The 25087-nt window shown below is 37.6% G+C and overlaps 1 protein-coding gene across 1 annotated transcript in view; it reads left to right on the forward strand.

The window, feature by feature from the left end:
• The first annotated feature begins 306 nt into the window (after positions 1–306).
• PA200 (proteasome activating protein 200) overlaps positions 307–25087 on the forward strand; it is a 34172-nt gene continuing 9391 nt past the window's right edge. The window contains exons 1-25 of the mRNA XM_089140865.1: positions 307–595; positions 2076–2178; positions 2283–2395; positions 2909–3031; positions 11654–11755; positions 11855–12020; positions 19179–19295; positions 19448–19515; positions 19607–19708; positions 19803–20019; positions 20252–20485; positions 20581–20708; positions 20794–20911; positions 21065–21283; positions 21364–21519; positions 21660–21736; positions 21830–22038; positions 22519–22732; positions 22818–22897; positions 23039–23156; positions 23246–23416; positions 23522–23690; positions 23813–23856; positions 23967–24009; positions 24086–24231. Coding sequence (XP_088996991.1) covers positions 435–595; positions 2076–2178; positions 2283–2395; positions 2909–3031; positions 11654–11755; positions 11855–12020; positions 19179–19295; positions 19448–19515; positions 19607–19708; positions 19803–20019; positions 20252–20485; positions 20581–20708; positions 20794–20911; positions 21065–21283; positions 21364–21519; positions 21660–21736; positions 21830–22038; positions 22519–22732; positions 22818–22897; positions 23039–23156; positions 23246–23416; positions 23522–23690; positions 23813–23856; positions 23967–24009; positions 24086–24231 — 3398 coding nt within the window. The 5' untranslated portion in view covers positions 307–434. The remainder of the gene's footprint in view (positions 596–2075; positions 2179–2282; positions 2396–2908; positions 3032–11653; positions 11756–11854; positions 12021–19178; positions 19296–19447; positions 19516–19606; positions 19709–19802; positions 20020–20251; positions 20486–20580; positions 20709–20793; positions 20912–21064; positions 21284–21363; positions 21520–21659; positions 21737–21829; positions 22039–22518; positions 22733–22817; positions 22898–23038; positions 23157–23245; positions 23417–23521; positions 23691–23812; positions 23857–23966; positions 24010–24085; positions 24232–25087) is intronic.

The raw sequence follows: 25087 nt of genomic DNA on the forward strand, positions 1-25087 counted from the left end.
GGTTAGTCAAAGTAACATGCAACGTCCGATTAAATTCAGGACCGCCCCGATCGAGCCGTAGGCCCGTAGTTAGTCATCGAACGCGAAAATCATCGTATCGGTTGGAAATTCCCGCCTACGGCTGTAATACGGTGACCGACGCAGGCCGTTATCTCCTATTAAATTAACTATTTATTTCCTTGCCCGATGACCCAATTTATAATTTAGAATTTATGATTTTAATTTTTAATTTTAATTTTTACAGTTCACACTGCATACACAGTCGCTTGACTCTCCCGGTCTCCCCCTCTATTTTCTTGTGACAAAAGAAAGGAAGGAGTTATAAAGTATCACCAGCCCCAGAAGGCCACAACTATCTAAAACAGCTCAGAGGGCTTTCTTCATCTTCTCTCAGAACAGGCTCTCTGTTCGGATTTCTCGCAGAAACTAGAGAAATGCATCCTTATAATGCTTGGCTTCCTCCACCCATTGCCGAACAAACGAAGAACGAGAAGGAATCGTTCGCCTATGTTGTGAGGTCAGTGAAGGAATTATGGCGACCAGATGATCCTGACTCTGTGTATTCGACGCTCAAATGGATCTCAGTCATTGACCTGTGAGTTGCATACTTCCTTTCCACTTTTAGTTTGCCAAGTTGGTTCATTTCGGTTTTGAATTTTGCTGTCTTTACATTTTTCCAGCTTCATCCCTGGGATGGTTCTGCTTCTATCTATGATTTTGTTAGCGAATTGGTTTAATTTGGTTTCCTTCTCTTTATGTGATCAATAGTTCTGTTTTGTGAATTCTCTTTCAATGTTCGCTGCCAATTCTCATCATCTCCTGTTTGTGCTTCGCAACTTCGGAGTTGGTTGGTTTACATAATTCATTAGTCTAGGTTGACGTTCTTTATATTTGTAATTCATTTACAGCTATTTTTCTTGTTGGCTTTTCTCTGGAATCTTCAATGAAAGTAGCACATACTTTTTATTTACAGTCAATGCTTAGTCAGTCGAGTCTAAACTAAACGATTGTCATGGAAGCTCATGGTGTTAAAGAAGCGCAGATTTATCACTAGCCCACCTGATGTTTATTATATTGGTGATCGAGTTGACATTTATCTAGCTGAGATTAAGCTTTATATTTTGCGGAAGGTCAGGCATGACTAGGTCTTCTTTCATCCATGTCAGTGCATGAACTGTTCCAGCTGTGGCTGGTCATGAGTGTCTTGTTAGCGTTCTGGTCTTGTGTTTCTGTTTAGCGTCTACCCAAAAGGAAAATGTTGCTATTTTAGCCTCACATTTAGTTTGACTTGAATAGATTGATTCATGTCAATCTTGCTGCCGTTTTCTTACTTCTATTTCTTTATTTCAATATGAGACCTTGGGTCGGCTTTTTTTCAGCTCTGGTAGATTATCCAATGATGGGGTGGAATGTCAAAGTTCTCTGTTAATCTTTGTTGTCTTGCTATCAATTGTGACATATGTTTTTCTTATGGCTGTCTTGTATCCATTTTGATTCAGGGTCTTTTCACTGCTTTGAGTTTTTTTTTTTAGATATTCTTATCTATTATCAAACAAAGGGTTGATTATTGAAAGAATAACAAAGGAAAATAATGTTATGGCAATGGTTGTATCTGGGAAACTAGGAGTCCCTTCTTTAAATAAATAAGCTAAGTGTATTGTGCATATGACTATACATGTTAGTGCATAATATATATGTCAGTATTTTTTTTAAAATCAAACAAAGGGTTGATTATTTGTAAGAATAACAAAGGAAAAAATGTTATTGCGATGGTTGTATCTGGGAAACTAGGAGTCCCTTCTTTAAATAAATAAGTTAAGTGTAATGTGCATATGAATGTATATGTCAGTGCATAATTCACAGTTGGTGATTCCTTTTAGGTTCATTGTTAGAGTACCATTCTGATTGAGTACTGAAAAAGTGCTATTCTGGATGATTAAGCTTCAAATGGAATTGTACCATCCTCCTTTGAGAGGTTGTCAGTCTCTCTGTTGATTTCAAATGGAAGGTGGCAGACAAACTGTTTTGCATGATATGTACTTATTTATTCTGGCCTCCCCACCCCTAAATTGCAGTTTTGTGAAGGCTAAAAGTGACTTGGCCTTAGAAGATGTGGCGACACTTGTGGATGTTGGGTTAGAACTGTTTCTTACATCAGAAAGCAAGCTTTATGCCCAGGTAGGATTGAACTTTCAAGTTGTACTATATCATGGAATCTGTTTCCTATGTTTCTATTGTTGCTTTTTATGGGGAAAATTAAAAAGCCCATTTACTTTGATTAGGTTAGATGGGGAAATATTCTAGTCAAATTATTGAAGAAGTATGGGAAGAAGTTGTCCTTGAAAGTCCATTGGCATCCTTTCTACAACACATTAATGAATACACACTTCACAAGGTGAGATTTCATTTTTTAACTTCTCCCATTTTGCTTCAGATTCTTAAAACATTGAATTTCAAGTTTCATATTTTAATCTGCAATCAAAAGTGAAATATTTTTTTATTTTTGTGCTTTTAAAGCATGAAATCATCACATGGTGGCCAGATTACTGAATAATATATCAGTCAATGTGTATCCATGCCACAGACATAGTTCGTCCTAGCAGAATGCTTCATCTACAATTGGGCCTTGTGGATATCATACTCCAGAATGAATATAGACCTTTATCTTTCCTGGTTGTGTTCCTTTCTGGATTTTTATCATGAAATTTTGTTTCCAGAATTCACTTCCTTTTATTGATGTGCCGAATTTTTAGTCTGCAGCAATTGTGCTCTAGTTCAAATGTTTGTCTTTAGGGTTCTTTTTTTCTTTCTGTCGGGTGGGTGGGAGGGGACAGGGTTGTTGTGTTTCAGGAAACTCTATATATGCTATTAATCATGTTAGTTTCATGACTTTTCAACTCTGATACAGGAATACAGGTCCTGAAGGGTGGAGATTGAGACAACGGCATTTTGAGGCTGTGACTTCGCTGGTTAGAATATGCCGGAAATTCTTTCCATCAGGCTCTGCAGCTGAAATATGGACTGAGTTTAGGTCATATTCTCACTCCATTTTCAATTAAATGCATTATTCTGCTGGCACCAATTGTCAATTAGGAGTTAGCAAGATCAGGTGTTGACCCTGAAAATGATTTTATGTATTCATCAGTTTAAGGGAATTGTTTTCTGTCTGATACTGTGGGAGAAAGTATTGGAGAAAGAATCTTGTTCACCTGTATTTGTTTGTTCAGTTTTGGATATTTATCCTTGCCTGCCCCTTTTTCCCCAACATGGTCAATTGGCTAAGGTTACTTGTGGGGTTGGTAACAGTTTGGTGATGCAGGGGAAACCCTAGAAACTATGGGACCTACAAGGCTGATTACAGGTATTTAGGTTAGGCAACTAAATAGGAGAAATGCAGCAGCTATAATCAGGTGAACATGCAAGTTAAGACATAAATAACAAAGTAAGATCAATTCGGCCCTAACTGATAACATAACAAAGCAAGGCTTTAATATGGAAATATGGGGATAAGGATGAAGGCATTGTACCGTACTTGAGTGCAAGATCTATCAAAAACCCAAGAAAATAATTGCTGACCTAGTCATGATCCTATTCTAACATACAAATGCAGTCAATCAAAATGTAAAGAACTTTAGAAATTTATACTAGTGTACCTACTGCAGAAGGAAAGAAAGTGGGATAGGGAAAAGTAGTGAAAGATAACAAAGGACAAAGAAAAACCTGCTGGTTTTTTATCAGGCTGCAAAATAATGGTTAGAGAAATAACAATAATGAAATGGGGGTAGGGTATTTGCATTAAGTACAAGGGAAACCCATAATTATTAAAACTATAAAGGGGATTCTTACGCAAGAGTTACTCAGAAATTTAATTCATTCATTGATTTTTGTTTTCTCCCATACATGTCCTTAAATAAACAAAATAACTTCATCCCACCCCTACAATTGAATTCACAGGAAAAACCCTAAACAATTCTCTACCCAGATCTAATATTTTGGGCAAAATTGGAATTCCCCAAAGTACATTTAAATAAAAATAACCCATGGATCAACCCAAACCCAATTACATAAAATAACTCAAAACTGAAGTAATAAGAAATCATACCCAACTGACGAGGACTCAAAGAGATACCAAATTAAATCTAAAAGAACCAATAATAAACCATACCAACCCACAAGGACTAAAAAATATCAAATTAAATCTAAAAATTTCATAAAATTGTCTAATCTGATGTACTCATGTTCAGTATGTTGGTCAGCTGGAATCTTGACCCTAAATCTGATGTGGCATGGACAGGGAAGGTCGGGGTGGGTTGGGAGATATGGGAAGAAGGATAAGATATTTGAGATCTTAACCATTCAAAACTTTCTGAGAAAAGCGAGTGAAGCTACAGACTTGGTTCTCCATCTGAAACCTAAACTTGACCTGAAAGCTAAGTGAAGTTACAGGGTTGTGGTGGTTTACTGTTGATGCAGCCCCTATTTAATGAGGCCCACTTCTTCCAAGATCTCTTAAGAAAACCAACTTATATGGGACCAAGAAGGGGCTTCTTGAAATATTGGTTTTGGATATGGGGATTATTTTTTATATGCATTGTGATGGGATGATTTTTAGGGGAAAATGTTAGTTCTTCGTGGTTAAAAATCATACCATTATGATATTTAAGATATCAAGGATATGTAGCCAATCCCTATGGCAGATATGGGATAATTTCCTTGAGATGGTGATTTGAACCAGAATTCAGCCCATAGCTGAACCCCTGGAGTGGGCCCCAAAACCACTCCAAAGTGGTGCACCTAGGGTTAGCTGAACCCTAAAAGGGTAATTTGGTCAATTTCAGCCTAATTATTTGCTGGATTTTAATTTCAGTATTGGATTAATTTTCAGAGTCCAGTCTAATCTAAAAGTTTTAGTTAGTTGAGTTCTTGAGTCCTTAGGAGTCTTTCTTTAAAGTAGGATTCTTATAGATAGTCTTTTGTTTCAAGAAGAGTTCTTTTAGTTTATGTGGTTGTTAATTAGTTGTAATTGGGATGCTAGTTAAGTTGGTTTCTAAGTTCTAGTTGAGTCCAAATAAAGTCTCCTAGTTTGAGTTAAGCTTTTTCTTTTTGATGCAAGGCTATAATTAAGCCAGCCTATGATTGTAAACTTTAGTTTGCATTGAATAAGAATTGAATATTGTTTGCGGGAAACCGGTTGTGGTTCTCTTTGGGAGGGCCACGACAGATTTTTAGATTCAATTGCAGCATTCCATCCTGAGGTTCCAGCGGCCAATCAACAACTCCAGAAGCATGGTGGGAGCAAGATCTCGCCACTCAAAAAAAAACGAGATTTTGACCGAGATGGCGAGATCTCGGTCGAGATCTACAAAAAATTTGGAGTAATCTCGATGGCCCATCTCGGTGGGTTTTAGGGCCCTGATTGGGCTGAAACTTGGTATTTAGCCTATGTAAGGCCTTTTGAACACATTGGTGGCCTTAGATTTGTGAGAAAATAACCCTAAGTATGTCTTCTAAGTCGACCCTATGTGTAAAACCGAAATTCTGTGAAATGCTAGGTTAGATAACATGTAATGTGGAGATATCAAATAAATCAAGTTATCAACTATCAAGTATCAAATACATTAACATTACACATCAAGTGATCACTATCAAAGAACTTAAATGTCTTCAGAATTTTACAACCATTAGAAGTTTTAGACTTTTAGTAAGTCATAAATCATAATCCATAAGTTCACAATCACAACTCACAAGTCACAAGAGTACAAGAGTAACAAGATTACAATTTACAACTTACAAAGTTACAACTTACAACTTACAAGATTATAAGACAATAAGAGTATCACTCAGCATTCTGCATCAACTGATTCTGAACGGTAGCCACGTATGACTCCCAAATCAACCCATCACTGTAGTATGTCATATGTCGGTTTATATGGAACTGATATGTCTCCATGTTAGAATACTAGAGGAATAGCACTCTGGGATAACCGTCAATTGTGGGTGGGTGAAGGACCATCATGTTGTTGTTGTTGTTGTTCGTATTGCTGTTGAGTATGTGGGTTGGGGTTTCTAAACCACTCAGTTAACAACCCACCTTCACTCCCATATGTGTACTCTTCAGGTGCAGGGTCCTGAGGAATAACATGATCTCCATAAGAAGAATACCCATGTAATCTGACCCGGTGCTGTGATCTTCGTATAGGTACCCCGATGACTGCCAACTGGCCAAACTTTGCTGTTGTGAATCACTGTGACCATGATCTAGGCTCATGCTTCCCATGTTTAATTCAAGATCTTGCATGCTCGCATCATCATTCGTTTGCCCCTGGTTTGATATGCTCTTCTTACTCTTAGTATAAGTTCGAGAGATGGGGGAATTGTGGTTCGCATGTGTCGGATGACTCGGACTTGGTGGAGGTGACTCCCTTTGTTGACCTTGACTTCCACTAGCAACACCACTAGCCTGATTGCCTCCATGACTTGATGGCTGACTTGGGCCACTTGGCCCTTTGGTATCATCGGCATCATCTGACCTCCCACTACTAGACGTCACTGCAGTTTGTTTCAAGTCGACAGGTGGCTCCACAAAATGGTACACTTGGTCCTACTGATGCTGCTACAGCAACCTGACCCTCATCAGAAGACATGTGGTTAGCCAAAACATCTGGGTCCATAGCAACAACAATGGTAGGATCCGGCTTCCCTCTTGGCTTATCCAGCACTGGGCCACCTCGATCCCTAACCCACTGATATATGACATCATCTTCCTCATCTTCTGCGGGGGGCACATGGAATATATCAGTCAACTCAATCGGTTCTTGATTTTCGTCATCTATATCATCTTGTATGTGCCCTACTCTCAATCTCATGTTGTAATGCACATACACTAAGTCCTCGAGCCTCTTACTCCCCAATTTGTTTCGTACCTTACTATGGATGAGCGAGAAGGTGCTCCAGTTCCTCTCGCAATTAGAGGATGAGCAAGTCTGTGAGAGTACTTTAATTGCTATGTCCCTGAGATTTGGAACACTAGTTCTATATATCACCCACCAGTCAGCTGTATAACCAAATATAAGAATGCATTAGGCAAGTAAATCTTAATATTTATATAACTTATCAGTTATCACTTACAGAGTCATAGACTTATAGACTTATAGAAGTTATAGTAATGAACTATTTACTAGGATCATTTTTTTGCTTAGTTGTAACCGCAGATTGCTTTCCAAAACTCCTAGAGGCATCCCTAAACTCCTTGATCTGTACACCAATTCTTCAATTATTGTACTTATACTATTGTATATGCACTAATGTAAGAAGTTGAGGAAACAATTGAATAAGTTCTCAGTTCTCACCTCTCCATTAATTGTGCCTTGCATGACGGGATTTGACATAAACTTCTCCACCACATCTTACCGCATTCATCAACCTTACATTAAGCCCCAGATCATTCTTGTAATGGTACTTTGGGTTGAGGTAGTAAGCTTGTATTGTGGAAATAAAAAATTTGGTTAGTGATTTGGTTGTTTACTTGTTTATAAATTATAAGTTATAACTTATAACAAATTAACAATGTAAATTAAAGTATACAACAAAAACTTAAAGACTTAAAAGTGACTCACCAGCCAAGTGCAAAGGATGCATCAAGTGCGTCTCCCATCTATCATCGATGATCCTCTCTTAGGATTTGAAGGAGCCAAGGGCAGCAGCTTTAACCAACTCTTTCATTTGCTGGAGGGCAGCATATATGTGGGGCATTGTGGGCTTCTTCTCCGAATCCACCATCCTTAAAACAAGCACAATAGGCTCTAAAATGCTCACTGTCCTTTTCAGCTGCCTCCAAAAGGAATCATTAGCAATGATTTGTTGGACTAGTACTGCATTAGGATGGCTAGATCCACGCCAATTAAACCACTCCTCACTTGCAAACATGTGCCGTAGACCCACCACTTTCTTTTGGAAGCTTTTCAGAGCTACATAGTTGGTGGCGAATCTAGTCAATCCAGGTGTGACTAGATCATCCTTACAGTGGTTCCTCATCATTTTCAGCACATAACCATGGTTATAAATAAATTTACTTACCCTTCTAGCCCTGTCAACCACAACATTGATTGACTTTCTTTTCCCCAAGTCCTTCAACATAAGATCAATCGAATGTGCTGCACATGGTGTCCAAAAGAGGTGGATCCTGCTGCTCTTCTTCTTCATCAACATTTCATCAGTTTTTTTGAAGTTAGCACCGTTATTTGTGACCATTTAGACAACATTCTTTGGCCCTACCTCGAGGACCACCTGCCTAAGAAGCTTGTAAAGGTAGTCAGCATCTTTGATTTTATTTGAGGCATCCACTGACTTAAGGAAGGATGTCTTTCCATTGCAGCTTAACATGAAATTAATGATGGACCGTCTAGTAGGACCAGTCCATCCATCAGCCATCACAGTAACACCATATGTAGTCCATTTTTCCTTTAATGAACCAATGTATTCCTCCACCTCCTGCTTTACCTTTGGTAAATATTTATTCATTACTTCCCAAGCTATTGGGCCTTTAACCCCTACACCTGCCTTAGCAACTGCATTGATCATCCCTTAATATTATGGTGTTTTGGCTACATTAGCTGCAATGTTGTTGTAGAGCATGAATTTGCTGATTCCTAACCTAGCTTCCTCCTCCCTACTGCCTTCTTTACCTCCAACAAACATATATGGAATGCTTCTTTGATAGATGTCTTGATGCTTGAAGAGGGAGGGGTCTTGGTCAAATGTGGCATCATAATGTCTAGTCTTCCTCCTCCTTTCGGTCCTCTCACTTCCATGAAAACTATGTCTAGGTGGCATGGATGCCCTTGACTTTGAACCACTTGCTCCTCTTGTATGTTCATATTGCTTCACATTCTCAAAATGTAAGGATTGTTTGATAGCTTCCATTGCAGCCTTCATTTGTCTCCACTCGGCCTGTGACTCAATACCCATAACCCTCCTCCTCTCCTCATCGTCGTCTGACTCCTCATCAACATCAACAAAAGGTCTAGCCAACATTGTATCCTCAAATTCCCTTTGCTTTTGTGCCATTGCCTCCTTTTTCTGTCTCCCTCCCTTTAAAGTTGCTACAATTGCTTTTTGCACTTCATACGGAACCTTGGGACGCTTGGAAACATCTTTGTAGCCACCAGCCAAATGTTGCTTTAATCTGGTTGAACCACCAGAATTCAAGGTCTTGAGGCAATATTTGCATCGGGATTTTTTCTTTTCGGCAATAAGTGGATCCCCATGTTGCCAAGCACGGTCTTGAGTCCCACTACCAGTGCCGCCACTCCCACTAGTTGCCATTTAAGATACAAGTGTACAACATTGAAATACATACATGAATGTTCCCAAATAATCATTAGAATAATTTTTAGATAAATAAAAACATGTAAAAACAATTTATAAAACAACAAAACACACACTTTGTTCTAAGATAACATATATACAATGCTCAAACAAACATTTTGTATTTTTAAAATAAACTACATAATATGAGCATCATTTAAAAAAAAGAAGATAATTTTTTAATAAAGTATTATTTTTATAACTATTTTATGTAAAAACAATTTATAAAACAACAAAACACACTTTGTTCTAAGATAACATATATACAATGCTCAAACAGACATGTTTGTATTTTTAAAATAAACTATATAATATAAACATCATTTAAAAAAAAAAAGATAAAATTTTAATTAAATATTATTTTCATAATTATTTTATTTAATTATTTAAAGAAAAAAATACAACAAGCATGATAATCAAAATATGAATACATGGGATTGTAGCCCTCTAAATGTAGTTTAACATAAGTGATAATCACATTCATATCATAACTAATTTTTTTATAATTTTTATAATTTTAATTTTTAGTTAATATATTTTTTAAATACAAAATTCAAAAAAAAAAAATAATAATAGAAAATTAAATTTGTTTCCATGAAAGTGTAGATCAAAGTTAGTACATCAACATATATTTATACTACACACACACTTATTGTTATTGTAGAACATTCTATTTGAAAAAAAATTCAAATTTAGGGGAAAATCTTACTTTTGTTGAAGATCTAGTTGAAATAGGCTTGAATGATAATAATCTGCTGTTGTAGATGTGTTGAGGATGTTTAGAAGTTGAATCCCCAACAAATTCCGGCAAAAAATCAACTTTTCAGGCAAAAAACCAAATTGCAGCGAGAGAGAGGCTTGAGAGAGGGGAGATATGCCTCTCTCGAGTGAGACAAGGGGTTTCAAAACCCCCTAAAGAGGTGGTTGGACCACCTTTGGCGAGATCTCCCATCTTTTCTCGCTATCTGGAGATAGTAGATATCTCGCGAGATCTCCCATCTTGTCCAGAAGCAGAATTGAATCCAAGTAAGTACAACAGCCAACAAACCCCTTCCCCTCCCATTGCAGCCACCAAGAATCCCCTCCTACCCCCTGCAATACCCTAGGCAGTAGCCCCATCCTTTCCTACCCCTTGTGGTACCCCTTCTCCTTCCCTTTCTCTCTCGGTCCCTCTCTGACCTGCGGCAGAATTACAAGAAAGAGAAAAAACAGAAAAGTGAAGGAGAAAGAAAAGAAGAAAATAAAGAAAGAAAAGAAAGAAGAAAAGAAAGTAAAGAAAGAAGAAAATAAAAGAAAGTAAAAAAGGAAGAAAATAAAAGAAAGGAAAGAAGAAAGACTACCAAGAATTCTTCAAGAATCCAAGAAACCTTCCTGTCTCATTATCCATCCTTTTTTCATCAACCCTAAACCTTCCTTACCCTACCGTTGGGCTCCCAACTTCCCCTTAGGTCCCATATCCATTACATCATCATCCAATTTGGGTTTGTTAAAACCCTAAAATTTCCCCAAACAATCCTTTTACTTTCTGTTACCCAAATCCACAACCCAAACCATCCCAAAAACTTCCCCACTCAACCCATAGGTCTCCTAGGAAGTTTTGATACATCCCATATTTCTTTATTACATTCCGTATTGATTCTAGATATCTCAAAATCATCCCTAGGGAGTTCGTAAACAATGCACGTGTTTTTCCATCATCGGGTAGAACCCATAAATTGTTTCCTAGTGTTCCCTCCAACTCCATCTATTTCAGAACAACCCATAGGCATCCCATAAAATTGTTGATTTATTTGCTAGAAGATTCTACGCAAACCCTTAATTTTAGGGAATTCTTCCAAGAAGCCTAACCCTAAAATTGGGTTTCCATCAAATGGGGAACTAGGCTTTATAGGTGTCAGAATGGGCTGAACTTGGAGTATAGGTAATAATATAGGGATATGATTCCTTAAGTTTGGTTGGGTTTGGATGGTTGAATTAGAAGATAGGAAGGTTCTTCTTGAGGATACATATGGTATTTTGGTCTAGTGAAAAAAAAATACCAAAACAAAACTTAGTTTATACTTTTATAGAATAGTATAGTATAGTATCATTTTTTTCTTCTTCTTTCCTACTTGAGGCTTCTCCCTCCAGAATTAATAAATAATTAATGAAAAAACAAGAGTTGGTGTATTTGTAATTGGACTTGATTACATTATGTTCCTACCTTTGAACTATCATTTTGGAGCTTTGCATATCATTAACAACTGGGTGTTGCTTGCATTAAACTCATTTAGCTAAGACATTGCAGATCACTATTGGAAAATCCATGGCATAACTCCTCCTTTGAAGGTGCTGGGTTTGTGAGATTGTTTCTTCCTACAAATTCTGACAACCAGGATTTTTTCTCACTGTAAGAATGTCAAAATTGTTCTTTTCACTCAGCTGTTATTCATTGTGAGTTTTGGTGTCTGAGTATCACTATCAACTGGCTTATGACTTTCCATGGCAGTGATTGGATCAAAGAATGCATCGATCTGTGGGATTCCATTCCAAATTGCCTATTCTGGGACAGTCAATGGGCTGCCGTTATTGCTATTTGTATAAAGAACCTCAGCTTTATCGACTGGGAATGTTTCTTGCCAGTGCTTTTCACTCGATATTTGAATATGTTTGAGGTGAATACTGTCTTCTTCCTTTGTGTGCTATCATCACTTTTCATTGCCTTATCCAATTTGAGTTGCTTGATTTGCTGTATCATCCTCGAAGCACATATTATTCCTGACAAGATTCTCATTTGGTGTCGTTATTTCTAATAGAACCTTTCACATGGTTGTGTACCCTATGTGTTTGTGTGAGTGGTGGGACGCCCTTTTCTGGCATTGTTATTAATATGCATCATGTTATGTGCTCTATTTCAAGGTGTTAGATGACTTTTAAACTTTGGTATATGGGAGATAAAAGTGATAAAAGTGGAATGGGTTTAGTAGTGCATAGAGATCTAAAGAATATGGTGGATGTTAGATGAACTGTATGTAGGATTATATCCATCAAGCTTGTGTCAAAGCAAGGGTTTGTCGTTATAATTATTAGTTTAGTACTTACACACCTCGAGTAGGATTGGTTGAAAATAGTAAGTTACAGTTTTGGAATACATGGATGGATCCACACAAGGTTTGAACAATGGAAGAAAAGATTGTTGAATAGTTGATATGAATGGACATGTTGTGAGAGATTGTAGAAGCTATGAAGTGAACATGGTGGCCATGGGCTTGGAGAAAGGTAAGAGGGTCACAGGTCATTGCAGTAGCTTATGATTTATCCATTGTGTACACCTTCTTTGAAAAGAGAGAGGACTATCTTTTCACTGACAAATGTAGGTAATATATCAGCCAAATATATTTATTCCTTGCTAGAAAGTTTGGAAAATCCTTTCTTAAGGATTTTAAGGTTAATACTTTGGGAGAGCTTAACTACTGAGCTTGGATTGGTGATCCTGGATATGTTCCTCATTGTGCAGAATCTTAAGTTGGGGGATGCTATTTCCCCAAGGTAAGGTAGTGAGGATTAACAGGAGAGTGTCCTAGAGTTCATTGCTGATGAAGTATTCAAACAAGGAAAATGATACTTTGAGGGAGGCTTTAAAATGATATGGGACAAGAGCATATATATATATATATATATGTATATATATCAATTATCAAGAAGGTTGCAAAACAGGTCCTATGTGAATTGAAAGGTATATCATGCCCCTAAAGAAATGTGGTGCTGGGACTCGGGTTGATGAGGTTCAAGCAGCCATCAAGACTTAAAAAAAAAAACAGCCTTATGACATGGCAAAGGTTTAAATAGGTGTGATGTAGGTTCAGTTGAATGAGGGTCAGGTCTTCCAAGATCTTTAAGAGAACCAATATATGGGACCAAGAAAGCATTCCTTGAAATTTTGGTTATGGGCAATTTGGGGGGGGGGGGGGTCTTTGTGATATGGGCTGTGAGGGGATGATTTTTCTAGTAAGGATGGTTTGGTTAATATAGAATGACTTAATAATCACAAACAGGATGGTCAGGATTAGTTTTAGGGGAAACAGGTTAGGTTTCAAAGGGTATCAAGGATATGTACTCATCTGATGGAGATATGGGATAAATTATTTGAGATGGGAAACTGGGGTCTATAGGTGTTGATGTAACCCTGAAATACAGGCCAATGATAGGATCTTTTCTAGGAAGCAGCAGGCAATCTAGGGTTCAATACCTTGCTGTTTTAGGTCAAAACACAGTGGACAGTGGCTGATAATGCACTGTGCACCATGCTGTTATGGCTGTTTTGAGTTCCAAACCCTGGATCTTGGTGGGTTTTTTTTTGTGTGTTTGTGTGTGTGGGGGGTGGGGTAGGGTTAGTAGGGGAGGGGTTTTGGGTTTGGCCAGGCTAGGTTTAAGTCTAAGATTAATGGAAAATAATCTGTGCAGAATTTTCCGAAGTCAGGGTTTGTAAATTTAGGGTTTTTTGTAATTCTGGGTTTTCTAGGGTTAGGGTTGAATGATGGGAGGGTAATCCTAATGAAGTATGTAAATGGTGAGGGGCTTATGGATGGATTCACTTACTAGGGCCTAGGGTATTTACAGAACTTCAAGAATTCTGGAATTCCCAGATTCTGCTGCAAGAGGAAAAGAAGAAAAAGGAGAGAGAATGGGGGGAAGGGGGTCCTGGGGAGTGAAGGGAATGGGGGGAAGGGCTAGGGATGGAACAAGACTCAACCATGGGGTCTTGGGGGGAAGGGGAAAGGGCTGCAATGGGTTTAGGTCTGGAAATAGATAAATTAGGGTTTGGGGAATGGGGAGGATGCCACAAGATATAGGGAGGAAGGGGGAGGATTGCATGGGTTGTAGGAGAGTGGATTGGGGTAGGGAAGGGGCTGGGGTTTGGACTCACTTGAAGGGAGAGTGGACTGGTCACTCAAAGTTGCTGTAGATGCTGTCTCCAAGCTGCCGCAGGCTAAGAAGAAGAAGAAGAAGAAGAAGATGATTGAAGAAACTGCAGAAAATTTCAAGTACTCTGCCGTGGGGATCCTCCTTGGAACCCATGACTCCAATCTCCTTCAAAATTCTTTGCAAATTTTATTATTCCAGTGTAATGAATTACAAGAGTGGAGGACACTGTTTTTAGCCATACAAGAAGGTAGTTTTAAAATAAGGACTCAACAGAACAAAGAAGACTACTTAGGACTCAAAAGGAATGATGTAGAATTCCTTCTTAGTTTGAAACTCTACTTAGCAACTAGAAGAGCAGTACTCCTAACAAGAGACTTGCACAAGTAAACTTCCTACTTAAACAAGGAATCCAATTGGGAATGGAATTCCTACATGGACTCCTAAATACATCAGGACTCTTAACTACTAACTCATTTGACAAAACAAAAATAGAATCTAATTCCAAACATCGATGAGAATTTAACTAGACTACTCCGGCCTCAACAGGATGGTAAATGACCAAAATGCGCTTAGGTAATTCAGCTGGCTCTTGGTGCCGCATGTTTGTTGGCTGAATTTGCGCCTAAATTATGTACTGCCCTATGCTTGCCAATCCTGGTTACATCAGCTGTTAGAATGGGTTAAAACTGTGACAAAATTTAGGTAATAATATGTGGGTATGATTCCCCAAGTTTGGTTGAGTTTTGGATGATTAAACTAAATGATTCAAGGGTTCTCGTTTTGGGGGTTTTAGGGAGTATGAAAAAATTCAAGGAAATATCTATAGCTTGAAAGTGGTGGTTGGAATATGGTCAAATTGCAATCTAAGGCCACTAGGGTTGGGAGGATGATGTACTTAAAAGTGTGTCAGATGATGATAAGACTCGATCTAACCAGCCCTGAATCCTACCGAGAACCTTACTGATAAGTGATAACAATATAGATATTCATTCATTGGAATAGAACCAGCAAATACAGCAACCAGAAATTATCTATTCATTCAATGACACTGATAACTCCATCAAAGATACAATACTGTTATCTATGATTGAAGCTTCATTTCTTGGAATTAAAAGACAGCAAGTAGTCTACCATTACGAACTACAGCTTCCTTACATACTCACTTCCCCAGCCGAGAGGTGTCCCTCTCCCCAGCAAGCTCTCAGGCTGCTCTCTTTTCCTCCCCCCTTACATACTTTTTTAGAATCCTAACAAACTCCTACGCATAACCAATTCTTCCAGCATCAGCCATTCAACTGATGCCAACTGGATGATCCCTTCTGCTTCTCTGTCTACAGCAAGTTAGTGGCTGCTGTCCAATTGGGTGTTGCCAGCTGTCTTCTTTTCAGTTGTATCCCCTGTAGTAGCTGTAGGTTGCATCATGTAGTCCCTCTTCTTCTTTCTCTTGTACACCTTGGTGATTAGGGGCTTATCAGATGATGTACTTAAAAGTGTGTCATTTCACATTTAGATTGGTATATATCTGACCTTTCATTTGGGGGTCCCTCAAAAATTCAATAAAATTCAAATAAATAAATAAATAAATAAATAAGTGTGTTATGGTAATGGAAATGTACTGTAGACTGCCAAGTACCTGGATGGGGGAGCCTTGTGAAGCTTTGGATTGAATGGAGATGGTGTATGTAGGCTCTCTACTCAGTCGTTGGGATAATCTAAGTTTGACTTCACCATAAACCTTAATTATTCTTCAATCTTGGACTTCCAAATTGAACAAACACAGCGACACTTGAACTGAGAAGCTTTATTAATGGTATCGATGTTTGGTGCCTTATCATCGATGGAGGTGCTTCTTTATTATAACAAGTTTGAAGTTCTAGTGTAGTTGAATCTTCTAATTGGACTTTAACTCGAAATATAAAATAAATGACTTAGACTAGGACACTTGGAACTGTAATAAATAGATAAGAAAAAATATTCTGCCGTGTAACTTAAGGTACATAAGTAGACCAATTAAACTATTTAGTTCACCTATTTTCGTATTTGGCCTATACACTGAACTTTTGGGTCCACAGAATAGTCCAATGACCACAGAAACCTGTAAACTAAAGTCCCAAAACCCATATCTATCAACCCTAGGTTGATTTTAAGGAAAATAGGCCAATTCAGTTTTGGCTCTACACCTAGGTTAAGGATCTAAAAAGACATAATTCCAAAACAATGAAGCTAAGAAGATATAAACAGAGTTGAAGAAATATGTAGTTCTTTGTAAAATGCAAAGTGTAGGAAAAAGTTGTCTATAGAATAGCTAAAATAAATGGAAGAAAGACAGGATATGTCAACCATTTTAGTATTAGAACTTAGAAGTGAGGTTGGTGGGTGAGTGTAGGATTGTGTGATTTATCTTGGCTATCAAGCTATTTGACAACATTATGGCCACAAAGGAAATGGCAGATGAATGGAGAAGTATTGTGGTCCCGATCTACAAAAATAAAGGTGACATTCAGAGTTGCAGTATCTGTATTGGAAAAAAAAACTGATGAGTAATACAATGAAGTTATCTGAGACGGTCATTGAAAACCACCTGAGAAAGGAAGCTACTATTTTTTAAGAAAACTAATTTGAATTTTATGCCAGAAAGATCCATGCTGAAAGTTACTTTCTGACTTAGGAGTTAGGACTCGTGGAAATATATAGAGAGGGCAAGAGGGATCTCTGGATGGTCTTTTTTAACCAAGATAAAGCCTGTGATAGAGTCCTAATATTTATTTGGAATAAATGGAGAAGAGAAAGGTGTCATAAGTATGTGTACACAATTGAAGATATTTGGGATGTTGTTGTGACTAGCATCAGTAATATTGAGATAGTGAATTCCCATTTTTTATTGGGTTACATCGAGGATCAGCGTAAAGTACTTATTCGTTTGCTCTTAGCATCTATAATTTAACAAGAAACTTACAAGACTAGGTTCTTCGGTGTGTGCTTTATGTGGATGACATTGTTTTTGGTAGATGATATGAAAGCAGGGGCTATTGCCATGTTGGAGCTATGGAGATAAACATTGTAAAGGTCGTAGGACTGGTAGAACCAAGACAAAGTATATGGTATGTAACTTTAGCCATCATAGAACTAATGTATAGATAGTGCGGTGGTGCAATTGATGTGAGGGAGATTCCACAAGGTGATTAGTTTTAAGATATTTGGGAACTATTTTAAATAAATAAAAAAGTAGGATGTATGAAATGGAGAGGTGCATCCGGGTGTATCATTTGCTTGGCATATTCCTGTAAAGCTTAAAAAATTTGTTGTATTATCAGACAAACAGCAATGAATGATTTGTGGTGTGAAATGTTGGACAATTAAGAATTGTCACATGAAAAATCCAAGTGAGGCAAAGATGAGGATATTGAGATGGATGTGTGGCAAAACTAGGAAAAACCAAGTAAATAATGATCATACTAGAGCTGGATTGGTTGTAGCTTTGATCTAGTAGAAGCTTCAAGAGACTGTTTGAGGTTGGCATGACCATATTCAATAGAGGTTTTCTGATGCCCCAGTGCAGAGGAGTGACCTAATTCAAATTGAGGTGACCAAAAGAGTCAGCGGGAGGACCATTAGTGAGGTGGCGAGGAAATACATGCTTAGCTTAGGTCTATGACTTAGAATAGAGCTACTTCAAGAACTAGTATCCATGTAGCCATCCCCATATAGTTGATTTAAGGCTATGATCTTGTTGCTTTTCGAGCTCGGGTGAATCCATATTACTTTGACAGATGAGAGGTTGGTATGGTATTTGATTAGATGCATTAAAGTTTATTATCTGGATGCATGGCAATCCAATGGAGCTGGACATGAAGTTGAATATGTTCTCCTATGTGAACTTACTCATTTGTGGGTAACTGCAGTGAGGTTACAAAATTTCACATTTGATGTGTCACAGTATTGTCTTTTCTTTCTGATATGTTATCTTTTTACCATGTTTTGAAGAAACTATGATTTCATATGTAGTTGTCTCTTTAATCAATTTGAGCAACTTGAATTCTTATATGATCAGCGCTAAATCTTTTTCTATTAATATTTCTTATACTTTGCTGAAAAAGTTACTTATGTAGTCATGCAAATTTGTAGGATTTGTTTGGTTTAAACATTTTCACTGTTTCTATTGCTAATGTGGTTGTCATTTTATATATTGGATTAAAACTTCCTTTTGATTCTTCGCCATAGTTAAGAGAGAATGTATATGTTCTTACTGTTTTGAATTGCTTAGTTAGCCAGAATTTCCCAGAGCTAAGTTCCTGCTTCTTAATTGTCAAAGGAATTTACTTGGGGTAATGTCTAGTTAAATGTAAAAACAATCAATGTATTGTATTTTAAGTAGGGAGGAGAGAAGTAGCATAAGGAAAAGCTGCATTTTAGATAGCAGTTGAAAGTGCCCTAGATATGTCTTTTGTCCATTTGGTTGAAAAGTAAAGTAAAACGGTTTGTCAACTTGTCATGATTATGGATGCTTTTTAATTGGATAGAAAATAATTGATTGTAGTGATAGAAAAGATATATATTTTAAAATAGTTTGAATTGTACATTAATTTACCTTTTACAGCCAACCAAGCAGAGCCTTGATGATAGTTTGGCATTCACCATATATAACTTTTGCATCAAATGGTGTGTTCTTTTTTTTTTTTTTTTTGGGGGGGGGGGGGGGGGAGCAATTTTGTCAGTGGCGTGTTCTGGATCCCTGATCCAGGTTTATGGTAGCACCATGCGGTTTTTTCTTATTGTCCTTGTTTTTTCTTGTTGCATCTTCTTATTGTTTTGTGGTGCATTTATTGAAACGTCTTTTGGAATTGTCATCTGAATTTTGTTTGGATATCTACTACAATAAGATGCCAACTAGCGATCTGGTATTACAGGTTCCTGTTGCAAATGGAAGAAGTACATACCCTTTCTCTGTTGATGTTCCAAGAAATACTAGGTTTTTGTTTTCCAACAAAGCAGTCATTCCAGCCAAGGCCATTGCTAAATCAATTGTAAGAGGTTATCTGGTCTTTTCTATGCTTTCTAGTATTTGTTCAGGGAAGTACGTAGCCTTGTAACTACTAATTAGCTGTATTTGCAATTATATGATACTTTGGATGGTTCTTACGAAATTCATGTTCGCTATAACTGGCAACTGTGACAGGTTTATTTACTAAAGCCTGGGAGTTCGGCACAAGAATATTTTGAGAAATTGGTCAACCTATTAGAACAGTTTGTCTCCCTGCATTTCTTTAGTTCTTAATTTCTCGAAAGCATTTGCATCTTCAGTCAAGGTCATGTCTACTCCGGTTTTACTGTGTAGGTATTACCATCCATCCAATGGTGGTCACTGGACTTACTCATTAGAGCGTTTCTTGCGGTATTTAGTAATTACCTTCCAAAAACGTCTTACACATGAGCAACAGTGAGTACTTTATCTATAAAGATACGAGATATCTAACATTCCGATGCTTTTTGGGAAGCTTTATGTTGTTCCTACTGAAGCATTAGTGCGACAGGAACATGGATGAAAGGAGACAGGCTGAGCTGTATCTGGGAAGATCAGAAAGAGCTTCTTTTGTTAAAGTGGTGTTGAAGTTAATTGATCGTGGTCAATACAGCAAAAATGAATCTCTTGCGGAGACTGTTGCTGTGGCAACATCTGTTTTATCATATGTAGAGCCCTCTTTGGTGCTTCCATTTATAGCATCTCGATTCCACATGGCCTTGGAGACAGTAAGTAGTATTGCTGCCTGTGTTTTTCATACATTTAGAATTGCTAGAGTTTACTTTCATAGTAAATATTTGGTTGTATTTAATCTTGTAATCTCCGGTTCTTCTCTTCTTATGTTAGTAGTTAGTACTTCATATCTAGCTCTGCAAACTAATAACACAACATGGTTTATTTTCTTTTAATTCTATTTGTCTCATTGCACTATCTCATTCTGGGATCTTGTATGTTGGTCAGATGACAGCAACTCATCAGTTGAAGACTGCAGTCACATCAGTAGCATTTGCTGGGCGTGCACTATTTCTTGCATCTTTTTCGTCTTCCTCGTCAAAAATAGGTGATCTTGGTAATATTGATATGTTCACTGATCTTCTGCTGATTTCATTATCCAACGCCTTGCTTGGTATGGATGCTAATGATCCACCGAAGACCTTGGCAACCATGCAATTGATTGGTTCTGTATTTTCCAATGTAAGTGAGGAGTATTATGATTGCCATATATGTTTATTGCTTGTAAATTGTAATATGTAGGGAAATTACTTCTTTTTACCTGTCTTATTTTGCAGATATATTCGCTGGATGATAATGAAAATGGGTCATTGTTTATGGCAACCATCGACTTTTCTGATTGGCTTGATGAGTTCTTGTGTCGTCTATTTTCTTTACTCATGCACTTGGAGCCGGGCACTGTTCTGTGAGCAGCATCGCTTTAGGCTGCTTCTTAGTTTCCTCCCCAGGTTTATCTTCTCATTGTTTCTGTGTTGTTCACCTGTATCCAGAACTGAAGGCATGCAGACATCAGCAACATCAGGAACTTTTTTGGTTGAGGATGGCCCTTCTTACTTTTGCATGCTGGAAATCTTACTTGGAAAGCTTTCAAAGCCTTTATATAATCAGGTTTTTATTTTATTTTTTATTATATTATCTGCTTGCTAATTCTTATACATTATCACTTGATTTTACTTGTAAGACTTTTAATCTCCCCTTCCCAACTTCCCCTTTTCTTGCTCTCGGATTGTTTGACTGAGCTTCTTGTTATAATATACACAGGCTTTAAAGAAAATCTCGAAGTTTGTCAAGACAAATATTCTTCCTGGAGCTATTTCAGAGGTTGGACTTCTTTGTTGTGCTTGTGTTCATGCAAACCCAGAAGAGGCAGCTATTCAGCTTATTGAACCAATGCTGGAGTCCATCATTTCCTCTTTAAAAGGAACACCTGTTACTGGTTTTGGTGGAACAGGACTTTCTGACGCCTCACTTTCGACCAAGGTTTATCTTTGAAAAGTTGTTTCCTGGCCCACTTCTATGTCTTACTTCGATTAACTTGATAAACTCTAGATATTTTGCAGGCAAAGCCAACACTTTCTCCAGCTCTGGAAACAGCTGTTGATTATCAACTGAAAATATTGTCAGTTGCCATCAGTTATGGGGGTCCAGTGCTTCTCCGATATAAGGACCAACTGAAAGAAGTAATTTTGTCTGCTTTTGAAGCACCATCTTGGAAGGTATTGTGCATGTGGCTAATTTTTGTGGTGTTAGAAGTCTTCTGCATTCTTTCTCAGTAGGATAAAAGTGTAGCTTGTAGAATGATGTTTAGTAACTCTTGCACCTCATATTGCTATAAGGATTCCATCTCATATTATAGGTTAATGGAGCTGGCGATCATGTTCTGCGATCCCTCCTTGGAAGCCTGATTCTTTATTACCCTGTTGACCAGTATAAGTATGTAGATCTCTTTCATATTATGTCTTTCAGATTTCTTCTTTCTCCTAGTTTTTAACTGCTTGTGTACAAAACAAATTCCTGGATATCTAGGTGCATTTCACGTCATCCTGATGCTGCCATTTTAGAAGAATGGATCAGCACTAAAGGTTATCAGAATGAGGAACAGCTATTGAGCCCCAAGTGGCATGTCCCGAGCAATGATGAAGTATTGTTTGCAAATGAACTGTTAAACCTGCATTTACAGTCAGCTTTAGATGATCTTCTTCAAATATGTCGGACCAAAATTCATTCTGATCCAGGTGGACATCATATTTTCCCTTCCAACAGTTCCTCTTGTGGTAGAATTTATTTCCTCGTGAATAAATGTAATATACTTGAACTTGTAACAAAGTGACATCTGATTTAGAGGGGTAAAGGTTCTAACGGAGTATGGAGACGGCCTTTTTTCTGAAGTATGTGTTTTTGGTAATATAAATTTGTGTCATAGTTTGTGATAGAGTTTGTGAAAGTTCTAGACCCCAGAAGAACAGGGTCACATTTGACTCAGTGACTGAGAAGCAAGTGTGGATCAGAGTGCATAACAGGATTCATGTATTCCTGTTATGATTTGTCTTGATTTGATGTTGTTCTTGTCATATGTGAGAAAGATTTGAGGGAGAATGTGTAACAAATAGGTTGATTTCCAAAATTAGTTTATTTCTATGGATAAAATTTACTATATATGGCTTTTTTCTCAAGTAGTATTTGTATCTGATAATTTGATGGAACTTATTGCTCAGGAAATGAAAAAGAGCATTTGAAGGTGACTCTTCTACGTATTGATTCTTCACTGCAAGGTGTTCTGTCTTGCTTGCCTGATTTCTGCCCATCCTTTAGGGATGGGGGATCTGAAGATCGAGGTTGCCCTTTCCTAATTGCTGGAGCCTCAGGCTCAACCGTTGGCAGTGCTGAACTTCGGGAGAAAGCTGCTGAAATAATACATGTGACTTGCAAGTAATTTTTAATGACCATTATCCTCTTTGGGTGGCCTTCTGCTTCTTTTTTCCAATTTGCTGACCTCATCTGTCATTACTGACAGATACTTGTTGGAGGCAAGATCAGATGATAGCATTCTTTTGATACTCCTTATCCGTATAATAGATGCTTTGGGGAATTATGGTATGTACTATGTAGTAAGTACACTGTGTATCTAAATAAAGTAGAATTGTGGGTACACTATATCATAGTTGTTGCTGATATTCAATATATTTTTCTCTTGTTTTACTCTCTTGACATTTCTTTCTGAAATTGATCATACAGGAAGCTTGGAATATGATGAATGGTCAAATCACAGGCAAGCCTGGAAATTGGAATCTGCTGCCATTATAGAGCCACCTACAAATTTTATTGTTTCATCACATTCTCAAGGAAAGAGACGGTGAGGGTCCTTATACTATAATTTTATATGTACAATTGAAGTACACATCCCATTTAGTTAATTTCTTCATGTGTTTCATCTATTTTTAGGCCAAGGTGGGCACTTGTTGACAAAACATACATGCATAATACATGGAGATCATCACAAGCATCATACCATCTGTATCGTACTAGAGGGAATATATCTCCATCAGACCATGCACTTCTTCTGATGGAAAATCTTCTCACTCTATCATTGCACAGCTATGAAACTGTCCGGCTGTGAGTTGACTAGTTCTCTCTGTGCTTTATTTTACTTGGTGGGTGCTATTGGTTCTTAATGCAGTTTATTGTTGAATCTAATATGGCAGTTGATTGTGTCACCAGATATGCAGGGAAATCTCTCGTAAAGATTCTCAAGCGTTGGCCATCTTTGATTTCAAGGTGTGTTCTCACCCTGATTGAGAACTTAAGCAATCCAAGCTCACCAGAACATGCAGTATTGGGTTCTTGCTCGATCCTGGCCACACAAACTGTTCTCAAGCATTTGACAATGGTAGTGTTTTTTTTTATTATACTTTTTTTTTTATCATTTTTCTAGGAAGAAGTAAAAATTGGAAATGGTTATTTAAGTGAGTAAAGTATTACTTATGCTGCTTCTTTCTGGTGATATATCAGGATCCAAAGGCCTTCTCCTCATTTCTTCTAGGTATTCTTGCAAGGTAACATAAGCTGTTTGCACTCTGTCAGCTTTACAGCTGTTTTTTTAATCTATGTGAGCATGCTCATAAAATCTTTATGTTACTAATCGATTTTTATGTAATCTTTGAAGCTCTCATCATGAATCATTAAAATCTCAGAAAGCAATCAATGAGGTAATTCCTGAATAGGAAGATTGGAGACTGTATTTGTTACATTTCTTTGTCATCTGACACTGTTGACTGTTAACAGCTTTTTGTCAAATACAATATCCATTTTGCTGGAGTTTCCAGGAGCATTTTCAGGACATCAGACATTCATTCAGATGAACCAAACTTTGAAGATTTGGTTTCTCAGATTGTTTCAATGAGCTTTGACACCACTGGCTTGCATTGGCGGTAATGGTTATTGTATTTCCTTTATTGTGTTTTGATGGCATATTTATGTTTCAGTTTGATTGTCTATCACACCCATGTTAGACGAAGGCTAGTGGACCGATCTGTGTAAAAATAGCATCTGATCTTTTAAATGCATGTTGGTCATTTCATGTGCAGGCAACAGGAATGCATTTTTCTTCTTATAATGAGTATTTTCGAACTTTATTAGAACAGCGAGATAAAATTAGTACAAGAACAAAAAACAGTGACTCTTCAGATGACAATTCCCAAAAAATCCTCCTCCACCCCATCTCAACCTAAGAGGTTCATGAGCTAACATAGGCTTTTAAAATTACATAAGGACCTTCAAGCTATAGCTTGGCTTACTCATGCACCAAAGAATTCACCAATCTTGGCTTCCTGGTGAAATGGGGATGTTCACAGAGGTTTTGAACATCAGGCCTACCCGATGAGAGGTAAATTATTTCTGAGAGCCATCTTCCCAGCATTTTCTATTCTTACACTGTTGCCATTGAGTGATGAATCCTTAAGAACCATTCCCAAACCCAACTGTAATGCATTAATGTGTTTTGGATCCTTGGTTAATAAATGCAGAGAAGGCCTAGGTCACTCTTAGTACACGTTTGGTAAAGGGCTAAGGAACTGTTTTAGGTATTCTATTGTTCTCCGAGAATGGAAGAACGACCAAAATGCATTTGGCAAATTGGACCATTCTTTCATTCTCAAAAACGAACTGGTAAAAAAAAAGTGATTGGGAGGGCTCTTTGCAAAACAAGGTCTAACTTGTTCTTCAGAACAGATTCTAACCTTTTGTTTTTTGGGGTGACATCATGATCTTTTCAACTTAGGGCAGCAT

The sequence above is a fragment of the Hakea prostrata genome, chromosome 11 (genome assembly GCF_041222555.1).
Source record: "Hakea prostrata isolate BN-2017 chromosome 11, UWA_Hpros_2, whole genome shotgun sequence".
Lineage (NCBI taxonomy): Eukaryota > Viridiplantae > Streptophyta > Magnoliopsida > Proteales > Proteaceae > Hakea > Hakea prostrata.